Below are 14,297 nucleotides of genomic sequence, written 5' to 3'. Positions count from 1 at the left end.
GGCCCATATAGCCGAGGCGGTAAACGCACGGGTATTCAGCATGACCATGCTGAGGGTGACGGGTTCGATTCCCGGTCGGTCCAGGATCTTTTCGTAAAGGAAATTTCCTTGACTACCTTGGGCATAGAGTATCTTCGTGCCTGCCACACGATATACACATGCAAAATGGTCATTGGCAGAGGAAGCTCTCAGTTAATAACTGTGGAAGTGCTCATAGAACACTAAGCTGAGAAGCAGGCTTTGTCCCAGTGAGGACGTTATGCCAAGAAGAAGAAGAAGAAGAAGAATATTTGAATGAATCCTTTCGTCTTTTATGGGATATTTCGGATTGGGAAAGCTAATTCAACGTTGTTTGGTGCTTCGTTCGACAAATTTGTGTCTCTAAAGTTCGTATTCAAAATTGCAAAGAGATTTTCTGGATGTTCCACCTCGAGAACATCATATGGCTATCTTAACCCGAGGGTGCTGTTACAAGTTTTTACATGCTAAAATTCCTAATAATCAAGATATGATCGAACCTAGAAAATTCGCACAATATTAGCTACTTTTCAATAGATTATATCGAATTTTTCAATATTATTTTTTTTAGAAAAGCCTGTGCTTGCCTCTCATTAAAACCTATTGCTGCAGCACAATGGCACGGTATCAAGGATTTTAAATAAAGTATCTTAATTCTATAAACTATTGGACATGTACAGTATTTAAATGGGAATTAAATATTGAATTAAGCCTTTTTCTTACGTCTTAAAAATATTACTAATAGTTGTTGTCGATCCAGCTGTTGGTAGATTTTAAACTCTTAATCAAAGTTGAATTATTTTAGATACGACGTATAATCACTAGAAACACAAAAACTGCAATGCATCCTTAATCTTCTTTTTGGTCGAACATTTGAAGCAATTGTTCATTTGGATTAACTTCAATCACTTGTTTAACAACAAAATCATCTTCGTCTATTTTAATCTTTTTCAAAAATTTTACTAAATTAGTTTCTTCACTTGACTCTTTTGTTTTAGATTGATCAGTTACACTATCATTTTTGGCATCCAATTCTATACTTTGATTAATAACTATTTTATTCAAACTATCATGAATGGCCTCAGATGATGTGGCTTTCGATGTACTCGATTCCGGATTACCAAATTCTTCACAAGTATGTTGAACATTTAACTGTTGTACGAGTGTGTCTATTTCATGACTTTTTACGGCCAAACTTGCTGATATAGAATCATTTTCTGATTGGTCTATTTGTTCCTTCAATGCCTGCAGGTTTGCTGTTTTTGAGTATATATTTTCACCAATATTATGAATGTAATAATTATAGAATACATTATTTTGAAATGATGATTCAAATTCACCGTCAGACTTTTGTAAGCCCATTCGAATTAGTATAGATATTTTGGTTGTATATGGTTTCAACCATTTATACACACGACGATGAACAATTGTCTGGTCATCCTCACAAAGTGGTTCCCACATTTCAATAAGAGACTTTTTAACGTTATCAATCAATATCTGTTTTTTCATCTCAGGAATGAGCCTGCCAATTCCATCCAGATGACGAAATGTGAGATCCATCAAAGCTTGGGAACTTTTGTTCGTTAAATACATTTGCCATTTGAAGATCATGATCATTAGATCCCACAATTTATCCATGGAATTCACATCGAGGCGCATCAGTGAACAGCATGCTATGTCAGTAAGGAGAATCCGTGTTTGTTGCACCGTAAGCAAATTGTGTTGGTAAGCCGTAGAAATATAGTGGAGAAATTTTGGATCCAGTAGTACTTCGGTGATTTCTCGTAAAACTGTAAGAAAGAAACGTATTTTATGTTAACTAACTATAGTACAATGCCGTTTCATTAGTTGGGGGCTCATTAGATTGGATTACAGTAGACGTTCGATAACTGCAACATGTTTACGTTTCACTTAGCGAACGAACGGCGCAGTATCATAACGTCCGAGGCCATAAAGTCCCAGGATTTTATGGCGCATTTTTTCGGGGCATAACGTCCGAACTTGCAGATACGCCACGAAGTCCAAGGAAAGAAGGCACATAAGATATTATGACGCATCCAAACTTTTGGACGCTATTTCGCAAAAAAACGCGACCTAATGTCCGGGACCGTATGGCCTCGGACGTTGTGATCCGGCCCCCGAACGAACTTCAATAACTGCAACGTCATACAGGCGTCAACAACCCATCAAATGACGTTAAATGAACGCAAAATTCATTCAACTGTTCATTTGGGCTAACATGGCGTACCGTTTTGACGGATAGCGGTGCGATAACTGCAAATTTGTTGCACTTACCGGACTTGCAGTTAGAAAGCATTGCAGTTAAACCGTTTGCACCGACCGAACGTCTACTGTATCTCGATAGTTGGATGTTCGCTGATTAGTGGAAAACCCAACTAAAAAGTACTGCGAGCGTCCAAATCGATATCAAAACAAGTTTGACGTCTGACCGCCATCATATCGCAGCTCGTATATACAGAACATCTGTGCAAGTATGTGAGTGTTTTATGACATATTGCATCTTTTGCAATTATTCGACCCCCTGCAAAAAAAAATTGTCTCACCACAATATGTTCTCACCAGTTTTAGCATACATTGGTTCGTTCCGCTGCTAAAATTTTAAGTCACAGTTACACATTTTGGGGTGGTGCCTCGGGCGGTGCATGGGATAATCGGGATAATCGGTTTGTTTACTTGCTGCTTCCTTTGTTATTTCACGTGTGAACAAATAGTTTGAACGATCGAACATTTGCATGAGCGTCTAAGAAGCAATGCAAGATGCAATACATCTTGTCATTAGTATAGCCAATAAAATAAAGACAAAACGAAATACAGACGTTCAAAGTTGTGGCTTTCACAACCAGAGGTGCGCATCGTTTTTCTATGCGTTTGATGTTTCACACTAGTGCCTTCTGTTGACGATATTGCACAACACAGTGATTCGTGCAACTTTCCCAAGTAACAATTCAAAATCATTAATAAGCATGCCAGTTGATTAAATGTTCCACAAAGGCGCCGACAGTTGAACAAGAGTTTGTTTTGAACAAAATGGCGAATAAATGTTTCATGCAGTGGAAACTGCACGTTTGTTAAATATATTTCTGCTCATTGAATAACTAATCGTACAGAAGTTTAAAGACAGTGGCTTAAGTATTTACATCATCTGTCTTATAGTGCTCAAATAATGATAGAATACAAGCTGCTTCCGACGTATTGGATGCCGTTATTCCACATATGATCTACAATGGAACAAGTAGTTTATCTCAAGTTTAATAACTATTGCTTGATCATTTTATTCAACTACACTGATATAGTTCAACAACTAAATGTAATCAGGTTTCTTTAATACAAATGTTATGCTTTTATTCAAGCAATGTTGATTAGAAGTGGTACTGTATCACTCAATAATCGCTGTTCGCCCTGCTCCTGTTTGTAAACACGATTGCTGATTAGGGGTCTAAGAAAAGCATCCACGGCTACAAGCTTGAAGACCAAACAAACATCTTGCAGCAGCTCAAAATATCACACTTTTAAAAACATTCTGACTCACCTTTTACAGTACACGCTCCAACGGCAGCAGCATCAGCAACAAAAACACCAGAAAATGCAACTGAAGTGGATCCTGGACGGCTCCTCTATTTGTCATTGACGAGGTCAATAATCCACTATGGTGGCACCGGTCAAACCGGGCTCAGCTTCCTTATGTTCATATTTTCAGCTGCTTGGAGATATACACAATCGTTACCCATTTTCCTCTCGACACAAAACAGGAGCGGTGAAAATAATACAGATAAGTTCACTTGTTTGGGCGTTTAAATAAAAGAAAAGTTCGAAGTGTCATCAATCTTACAACACAACACCGTGAATACTGACGAACTAGCAAAACAATCAACATGCATGCCTTATGATTAAATTTTGCGGTTACAATTATTCAAACATTGATCAGCTTCAATGTTTATGAAGACAATTTGTTGAATAACATATTTAAGCAATGTTTAAGCAGCATATGTACGATAATGTATTTGACTCAGGGATTGAATATTTATATACTGCTTTAAATCTGCCGATTCATGTAATTCGGATTGAAGCAGAGCAGATGCAGACGAGTGTGAATCCAAAGGTCCAGAGTTCGAGTCTTTCAATTGATGTGATTTGTTTCATAAAAATGTCATAAAATGGAGAAGTTGTGGCTATATGATCAGAAGAGAGAGATATTCCAGATTAAATACAAATGCAGAAATGTAGAAAGTTAAATCATTTTTGCAATTTTATTGTTACAATGATATTTAAGAAACATTTAAGAAACGTTTTCGTAGCAATAGGGTCCTAAAATTAAAGACGAAATCTCGCTTATATTGAATAATACGATCAAGCATGTTATTCTAATCGGAATTGTACTTTACTCGAACTTGAAAAACAAAGGAATAATGAGAAAATTCGAAATAAGTAAAATGGTAAATAGTTCTACTTTGACATTTGAGGTCAACCTTGTGTGACTGAGCTCGACATTTTTCGCACTGGGATTTCAAAAATGTTCCTATCTGACATACACGTCGAAAAAAAATCACTCAAAGTATGTGTTATAAGTTAGAAGCGAGACAAAAGGCTAAAAAAATAAAAATTATATATTGTCGCGCTTATCTTTTATTAGAGTCCTGCGGCGGTCGTACGCTCGCAAAGCATACCGCCGCATGACAGTCGCAAGGCAAAACAAAAGAAAAAGTGTTCCCGCCAACAACAAAAGCACGTGGGTTTCGCGAAGTGACAGATGTTTTTGAATGTATTTGTGACGAACGGTAAGAGTGGCTCAGTGGAATGAGTGTTCTTGCTGTCAAAACCCATATAATGGATTTATATCAATGAGAGTCTAATAGAGGTGGGGAAGAAGCTACTTCGTGTGCGTGAGATCCGTGTCTGGTGCAAAACATGTCACTACTACAAACAAAGCCAGCTCCCATAAGAACGCGTGTCATATAGTGACGTCACTATTTGTGTTTACATTTTTCTTTGCTTACTAATACATAGCCTTCTCTTCTTCTTCCCCACCTGTAATATACTCTCATTGGATTTATATACTTTTAAATCTGGTGACGCTGTTATGACTAGTGACTGTCGCGCTTATATCAGAAGCCAGAGGCAGATAATCGCCATATTCTGATTTTTCTTGAGAGGCATAATATTTTCAACTACGGTTAATAAAAACGCCAAAAAATGAGTAAATATGCACTCTTGAACCATATATAATGGTTTCTAAAACTATTCTCAAACGATGAAACAAATAGCGTCATATAACATTGTTTATTAAACGTTGCAGAAAAGTTTATGATGGTTGTATAAATAGCTGATGGTTCTAACGTTGAACAAGTGATTAACAACCGATGTACAGTCATTGGATAAACATTCTTTTCATCGTGATTATACACTTAAAAAAATCCGCACATATTTATTGGCAAAAATCCATCTCACTCCATTATTACAATCTATATGCGCGCACATAAACGTTCTCCACGCAAGGTTGCACATAAAATCTAATAGTCAGATGGAAAATATGTGCAGCGGCATTTATATTCTAAATGTGTAATTTGAATTTATGTGCGATGCATTTATTTTTCGAGTGCAAAGCTTGATGGCAAAATTCTATGTGTGGGCACATGAAAACTAGATGCGGATTTTTCTTAGTGTATAACGGTTGATGTTGAATAGATTCTCATTTTTAGGCGAACAAGAGTTGAAGAACAGTTTTATTTCAAAGCTATTCAAACACAATACGACTTGCAGCTGAATAACGTTGCTTTGAGAAACATTTCTTAAAGCAAAAATTGTTTCTTGGGTTACCACCAGGTGATGGTATACTATAGTGTGAACTGGGCGATGGATTTCTATGAAAATCGTCTGTTTGTCTGAGTTTCTATGAAAATCGTTAGAGGTGTTACGTCTGTTTGTCTGTGTCTATAGTGTCCAGTGGGGTGGGAAATGCGCAATAAATTTTACTGATTTATTGCACTGTTAACACCGAGGTTCACACCAAATCGAACTGCACAGTATGAAAGTGTGACGGTTGAGAAGTGTGACGATAAGTGCAACCGGCCTGTCTGACAGCATTTTGACGTCGAGAAATGTCACAGATTAGCACGTGGTGTGTGATTCGCCTGATTCTTCCTCGGTTTTGTTTTGATTCTCTCTCTTTGTTTCTCACCAAAGTCGTTACCGATTGACCAGTTGTGCAGGTTTGTGCGTTTATATCAGTGGAAAAAGTTTGTGAAATGTGGAGTTTATGAAATTAATGTCGGCAACCATGCCCGAGTACAAAAATAGTGTGATAGGCGAATTGCATCAAAAATCCATATTTGAAACGAGATTTGAAAGCAACCAACAATAATAAATGTAACTCCGAGTGTAACTCAGATTTTCAATTTTACATATATCAAGCATAACTTTTCAATCCGACGTAACTCGAGAATGTAAACAAATCCGGGATTACTACTGCATGCATGATTCATAAAGCAAATTGAAGAATCCACATCACTGTTTGATGTTTTATTGCTTAATTTATTTAACTAAGCATATTTTTCGAAACGACGTATCTAACTATTTTGATGTTTACAACTTTATGGCTAGTTTCCACCTGGTAAGTACTGTGGTAAAGGATAGGACAAGTAATGGTCACGTAAAATTTTTGCAATCAAAATTACTTAAGCGTTCGCAGTTGATAAGTAATTCACAGCCAGAAAGATTTGCCAACAGATGGCACTGTCATGCGATGCTGTCAGTCATGTTGTTGATTTTCCGTACGGAATAATATGTCGATGTATTATTCCGTGAGTAAAAGGAACATTTCTCTTTCTTTGTGTTTCTTCTTTCGCGCCTGCGCGTTCGCAATGTGCATTAGTATTTAGCCGTGTCGCTCTATAATGTGTGCTCCGTCGTCCCTCAGCATGGCTGCATCTGAACAGATTGAATTTCTTGAGGTTGAATAATTTGCCGTTACGTAGTTTAAAATTTATAAAGACACCCTAAAACTGAATTGTTTATAAATAGTTCGACTATTGAAAAAAGTTAATAGCATTTGTGTTTAGCTGATGAGGAGACAATGATTCTAAAAACTGTTGCATCATAATCATTTCATTTCGTTTGTTGAATAAAATGTTCTATGGTGCACTAGAACCATGAGAAGTAAAGACTGTATTCGATGAAATTTGGACACAGAAAATAATGTATAGCTTTTGATTGCGTTCACAAAATCAAATATTTTTTTGATCAGGAATAATATATAATGTGTAGCTAATACCGTAACAATGACAACAAATTCAGTTTGGTATTGGCGCAGATATTGTTAATATCATAAAATAAGATTTTAGCAAATTTTTTCATCCGTTTTAAAAATTGTAAAGGCTATAATTTTGATGTAACTCGTCAAGACGTCTGAAAATTTCACTCGAAGTTCTTAACAGAGTATCAATAAACTTGTAAAAAAATCTTAAAATCGGTTCAATACGTTTTTCTAGTATTCAAAACTCAAATCGCTTCAAGGCATATTTTAGGTATATTTTAACCATTTTATTCCGTGTGTACTATTTTGTTTGTACAACTGTCATGACTGTTCCGATTTTTATTAGCATTTGAAACTGTAAAACCATTATAAGAAATGTTCTTAGCCAAATTGCTTGAAAACTTTTCAAGTTATAACTGTGTGAATGTCACGATACAAAAAAAAACATTTTTGCTTATTGTGACTTTGTCCCACATATACGGCTATAACTTTATTACGGCTAGATCAAATTGAATGAAATTTTTACGCAATACATATTTCTACATGTATACTTTACATACAGAACAGTTTTGATTGAAATCGGTTCAGTATTTTTGAATCTAGAGCTATAACGGTGAAGAAGTGATATTTTTTAAAACGTTCGTTTGCTCAAACTTCTGAAATGGCAAAATTCTTATTTCAACGATATCTCTACCAATATTCAACCGATTTTGATGAAATTTGTATAGTATTAGCTTTACGTAATACACTATTCCTGGTAAAAAATTAGTCATTTACCATTTTATTATGAAATCTTTCTGAATTCCAGGAATTCGTTCCGAGATCCCTACGAGAATTGCTCTGGGATTCCCTCAGAATTTCTGCTTGGGATTCCTCCAAAAATTCCATCCTAGATCTCTCTCGAAATTAATTCAGGATTGCTCCAGGAGTTCTTTCTGGGATACCTAAGGGAGTTCCCTCAGATATTATTCCAGCAATTTGTTTAGGATTTGTTCAGAACTTCCAGGAGTTCTCTCCAGGATTACTCCTGTAACTCCATGCGGGATTCCTTCATGGAATTCTCTAGAAATTCCTTCCGAGATTCCTCCAGAAGATTCCTATGAAATTATTTTTATCTGGGTAGAAACTATTGAAAGAATCTCTGAAATCGCTCGTGTAGATATTTCCTGCAAAACTGCTGGAGATATTCCTTAAGAAGCTGTTGGAGGAATTTTATAAGGAACTCAAGAGCTGGAGTATTTTCATGAGCAAAATTTAAGAAACTTCCAGAATGAATTCCAGAATATGTAATCTGCAAGGAATCCCAGTAGAAGTTCTTGGAGGAATCTCGGAAGGATATCCTGGATAAATTATTGGACAAATCTTAGAAGGAACTCCTGGAAGAACCTTGACTTATTTTCCAGGAGTCTGGAAGTTCTGAAGAAATTCCGGAAAGAACTTTTGAAAAATTCCCGGAAGATACCCCGGGTAAAATTTCTGGAGAGGTCCCTGATGCCACCCCTGGTGTAATCTTAGAAGAAAATCCTGGAGAAATACCAGAAGAAACTATGAGAGGAACCCATAAATTTACTCCTAGAGGAAACCTAGAAGGAGTTCCCGGAGGAATCCTGGAAGAAGCTAGAGGAATTACAAAAGGAATTCTTTGAGGATTCACCTGAGAAACGTCCAGAGAAAACCTAGATGAATCTCAAAAAGTTGTATCTTAGAAAGAAATCCTGGAAGAATCACTGAAAGAACTCCAGGACGAATCTAAGAATGAATTCCTATAGAAATCCTAGAAGGAACTCCTGAAATGATCCCGGAAGGAATTCCTGCGGCAATCTCCGAATAAATATCTGAGTCAACCCCGGATAAAAAAATACTTAAGAAATCCCGGATGAAATTATTGTAGAATAGTTCGAAAAAACTCCTGGTAGAATCTTACAAAACATCTCTGGAGAAAACCCTGAAGGAACTCCTAGAAGATCTCAAAATAAAAAATAAAAAAAACAAAATAAATAAATCCTGAATTAGAAGGAACTCACGGAGGGATTTTTTGTAGAACTTCTAATGAAAATCCCAGAGACATTTTATAAGAATCCCCTGCGAACTTCTGGTGGATTTTTCGGTGGAACATCTGGAAGAATTTCAAGAGGACTTTCTGTGAAACCCCAGAAAAACCTTCGTACGGAATGCCAAAAGATTCATCACATAGAATCTTTCGTGTATCTTCATTAAATTCCCCGTGAAGCTTTGTCCTACCTCGTATTTCATCTAAAACTCCACAAGGTAACCGTCAGAGTCCCAGCCGAATTCCTCCCACCGTAATCCGAACTCCAATATTGCAGAATTTATAATTAGTATCCAACCATAGTTCTCGCTGTAATACCATTAAAAGTTTTTTTTTTTAATTTCTTTTTATTTGTGAATTTTAACTTAGGCTAATTCTTCACACACCCATTAAAAGTTCCCTCAGAATCCCAGCGTCTCTCATTAGCATTTCCCTTGGAAATCCGTTGCACGGTGTCAAAATTTCGATTATTATCGAATATCCATGTACCTCGGATCTTTCTACACAGAAAGTCAGCATTTTGGCTATACTTTATAATTGGAAAGTTTTAAAATATTCCATCGGGGAAAATTTTGATTTATCTATTTTCCATACTAAAATTAATTAAATACTGATTTTAATAAAAAAAAACGTCCCATACAAAATGTATGGGTAAATATTCACCGATAAAATATTTTCTCGTCTTCCGATTATGAATATATAGCCCAAATACTAACAATTTCCGAAGAAAAATCCGAGGTACATGAAAGTTCGATAATAATCGAGATTTTGACACCGTGGCGTTGAAATCTCACTAACTGGATTTTACCCATACGCGCGCAAAAATTAAATTTAAATTTCAATCACACTTCCTGAGGAAACGAACAAAATTTCTCTAAGTCCAAATCGTAAACAACAAGGCCACGAAACGTCGCACGAACAACGAACAATTTATCTAGCAACCGCCGTATGCAGTGTCCTTTTCTTCACATACTTCTTACAGCATCGTTTCGTAAAAATGCTGTCGGTTAAACAAATGTCAAAATTACTTACGGAAAAAGGAGGAATTTTACTTGAGCGTTCTACTTGGCAGCAGGAAACTTAGCTTTACTGATAGATACACCGTTTTGATATATGAGAAAACCAAACGACGTATCTAGCCAAAATCAAAAGTAACAGATACACCAAACTGGCACCATACAAAAGCGACGTATCTGGCATGACGTATCTCTAACCAACCCGGTGTATGTGTATTTTTGCCAAAATTCATTGTGAAAATGACATGGAATGAGTAGGTTTTGTTTGTTACCTAGTGCGTGCAATATCCCTGGTGATGTTAAGCACAAAAAAACTTATGAAAAGTCTTTTTATAAAAAACTATTTTAGTGAAATTGTCGTCAACATTGACCATGAATTTACTCAGATCAGTGAAAAAGTTAGATACGTCGATTTGAAAAATTATGCTTGATATGTTCTATAGAAATATTCATAAATGACTTCATATATTTATGAGTGTATACTCCGGAATAGTGCTGTGCCATCACAAAAGTATTCTTGTAGTTTTGACAATTGTAAAACGTTTAGCATTTGTTTTGATGTCCAGAAATTTTTCCGGGCGCTTTATTTTGTGAGTTTGCTGCCGTAGTAATATTGAATTTATTCTGAAATTAAATAGGCAGGTAATTAAAAGTAATACAGTATGTAATACGAATTTAAAACAATATTTCAACTTTTCCTGTTCAGAAAATATGTCCGGTTTGGAGTCGTATGTGAACACCACCGTATCGATCATAACAGCCGACGGGCGGAATTTCGTCGGCACGCTCAAAGGATTTGACCAAACCATCAACATAATTCTGGACGAATCACATGAACGGGTGTACTCTATGAACACCGGCATAGAGCAAGTTGTTCTAGGCCTGCACATAATCCGCGGGGACAATGTGGCAGTCATTGGCCAGCTTGACGAGAGCATAGACAGCAAACTGGACTTTTCTACGATACGAGGAATGCCACTCGAGCCAGTGGTTCACTAATTTAATAACGGTATAATTTGTAAGATCAATGAATTGTTTTGAAATAAAATGATGTGTTTCAAAAAATAGCTGGTTATGGTTATGCTTTTTGTATAATTCGTATTTACCTACACTGAATTTTCCTAAAACCGGTTCAAAATTCAATAGGGTTGAGTTGACCTGAATAGAGCCAATACAGTCTTCGGATGAAATTGATAAAATTCAAGAGGCATTATATTACCAAACAATGGCATTCCAAGGCCGTTTTTCGCAAAATTGGCTTCTTTAGCCATGTTGAGATAATTCCATATTCTGAATCTGCATGCAAAACTGCGCCGAAATCCAAATTTTCATGAATTTTGGTGCCCGGGAACCTATTTAAAAATCAATTTGAAGTTTGTATGGGAGCGATTTGTCGAATCACCCCTCGTCGCATTTTGTACTGGGTGGAGCTGTCAAACAGTTACCCAGCTGTCAAAAGGTGATTTCAAAAAATCTCTTTGAAATTGATTTTGAGTACCAAAATAAAGTTCTAAAAATCTGAAAAAAATCATAGTGGCTCAGAAAAAGGTGCTCTTTCGTATAGAATCAAAAAATCTATACATTTTTCTTAATTTAAAACCCCAATTGAAGCATTTATTCAGCGAGTTGCAAAACGATGATTTTCTGACGAGCATGATTTTTAGCTTCAGTGTTACATTTATCCATAGAGAAGAGAGGCTGACCGAGTTGAATAATACAAGGAGTTTCTAGATTCTAGAAAGTCGAGTTCTGCAACGAGTTGCATACACAATTTCATACAATTATAGTTACATTATGTAAATCATTTGAGCTGCAAAATGTTCTATTCAACCTAAATAACACTAGTTTACAGCATTTTTGAACTCGGTAAGCTGATGATCATTTTTGGTGTAGAATCATGCCCTGAGTTCGAAAACGCGAATGAAAAAAAATACAGTAGTGCGGAAACTTTTTCGCCTTTTCATACAAGGTTGATGATTTGAAATCGATTTTTGTTCTATTTTTAACCCTCTAATACCCAAATTTTTGATTTTGATCTAAATATCATTTTTCGTCGTCTTCGGTTTTTGATTTTTCTAATTTTTATTTTTGAACATCTACACACTTTTATATTTTTCCTAGAAGCGTCTTTGGGATACGGATTTTTTGAGTCGAAAACATTTTGAGATTTTAGGATTATTGTTGAAATATTTTCATTTTAAATTTTTTTCAATGAAAATTTCATTTTTCGTGTAATTTTAAGGAAAGTAATTATAGAGTGTATTCGACTCCCTTAAATTATTCTACTATGATAGAATGATTTGGTAAAAATCTAAAATATGTTAACTTTAGCGATTCAATACAAAATAATCAATGATTTCTTAAAGGTGACTAAAACATCAAATTTTCAATGATTTTTGAAAAATGTAAATACGCTTTAGAAGACACCAAAAACTATTTTAAGATATACAAAACAATCCTAAATATCACCCAAAAATATAAAAATTTTGATTGTCCCAAGAAACAAAAATTACAAAAATGCTCGAACTATACCCCGTCTAAAGGCGGGGTTGGGTATTAGAGGGTTAAGCAAAGTCGCTCACTTCAAACATCTCATTCTCCGTAATCAATGCTTCGATTGAGCTGAAATTTTTACTGTAACTCGCCTACATATGATGTCAACTAAACGTTGAGAAAGAATTTTTAAGTTGTTTTTATCTTATTAAAAAAAAAAATTCTTCAATTTTTTTTGGGAATTTTGCTGAAATTTAAGAAGATTGTCCCTAAAGCTCGCCAATATCTTGAATTTCATCAATCTGACGCAAAATCTGTAGGGGTAGGCGGGGCATTATGGACACCCGGGGCAGAATGGACACCCTCAATATTTTGAAATATGCGAACTTTTTTGAACTTATAATGAATAGAGAATATAGTCCATTTGTCTAAAACGTAGTTTCAGGAAAGAAACATTCGAAATTAAAATTATACTTGATTTTACACGAAAAAGTTGCGTCCTCCGTTTTTTGTGCATGGAAATTATAATTTTCACACCATCTAAAATAAGGTTTAGTGATTAATTTATTGCAGGCCGATTAAAACCTGATATTTCTAGAACACATGCAAGTAGTTTTGCTGTATGTACATGCTTAACATGTTTATATTTTCTTCTTTATTATATCAAAAATCAAGTTTGGAAATATCTTCTGATGCCGGGGCAAAATGGACACTCACCTTTTTGAAAGAAGCGGCAAGGGAAAAATATAACCTAAATCACAAACCAACCAAATTCTTCGATTTCAGTATATTTTCGGTTAAAAGTTCACTATAGTAGACATAGGGTGAAACAAATTGGTCAAAATGACAGCAGTGGAAAATAGTTGTTCTAGGCACAGCTGTACATGCCGACAAAAACGAAGCTTTATCCAAAACAGCCTGAAATTAAATTAACTGAACAAAAATGAACTACTTCGGTGTATTATTCATCCATAATAGTTGTTTCGTAATGAAATTACTTTATAGGTGTAAATAATGTACGGAATTCGTAAAAGTCTCATGGTGTCCATAATGCCCCATGGGGGTGTCCATTCTGCCCCGTATGCTTGAAGACGGTCATGAAAAACTAACATTTTTCATAACATTTTTTAAAGTGGATAAATCATTTTTCTTCGTGAGCATTCTTATGCAATAGATGCTAAATAGACTTTAAAAGGATACATGTATCAAAAAACTAAACTTTTTTGACATCTTGCCAGGTAAAATTGGCAAAAACCTTAGGGTGTCCATATTGCCCCGCCTACCCCTATTCAGATTATCGAATGGTATTGTATTCGGTTGTGCTACTTTTCCCCGAATGTCGGTTCCCCGAATGTCGTTTCCCCGAACGCCGTTTCCCCGAATGCCGTTTCCCTGAATAACCTTTTTCCCCGAATGCCGTTTGCCCGAATAAGTACGTTTCCCCGAAAAA

At 35.8% G+C, this 14,297-nt stretch overlaps 2 protein-coding genes across 3 annotated transcripts in view; one reads left to right on the top strand and one right to left on the bottom strand.

The window, feature by feature from the left end:
- Nucleotides 1–348: 348 nt before the first annotated feature.
- LOC115257895 (protein OSCP1-like) overlaps nucleotides 349–14,297 on the bottom strand; it is a 19,107-nt gene continuing 5,158 nt past the window's right edge. Inside the window, exon 2 of the mRNA XM_029857877.2 lies at nucleotides 349–1,808. Within this exon, the coding sequence (XP_029713737.2) occupies nucleotides 868–1,808 (941 nt within the window). The 3' untranslated portion in view covers nucleotides 349–867. The remainder of the gene's footprint in view (nucleotides 1,809–14,297) is intronic.
- On the top strand, nucleotides 10,839–11,421 carry LOC109433176 (U6 snRNA-associated Sm-like protein LSm8). 2 transcript variants are annotated; one of them, XM_062860832.1, is made up of 2 exons: nucleotides 10,839–10,996; nucleotides 11,061–11,421. In XM_062860832.1, the coding sequence occupies exon 2, from the start codon at nucleotides 11,066–11,068 to the stop codon at nucleotides 11,351–11,353; it is 288 nt and encodes a 95-aa protein (XP_062716816.1). In that variant the 5' UTR covers nucleotides 10,839–10,996; nucleotides 11,061–11,065; the 3' UTR covers nucleotides 11,354–11,421. The 2 variants fall into 2 exon arrangements, with proteins under 2 accessions (XP_062716816.1, XP_019565119.3); XM_019709574.3 differs by having other exon boundaries at nucleotides 10,875–10,992.

The sequence above is a fragment of the Aedes albopictus genome, chromosome 3, assembly GCF_035046485.1.
Source record: "Aedes albopictus strain Foshan chromosome 3, AalbF5, whole genome shotgun sequence".
In the NCBI taxonomy this organism is placed as follows: domain Eukaryota; kingdom Metazoa; phylum Arthropoda; class Insecta; order Diptera; family Culicidae; genus Aedes; species Aedes albopictus.
The sequence above is the reverse complement of the archived record's forward strand: the minus strand, read 5'-3'. Positions and strand labels throughout refer to the sequence as shown.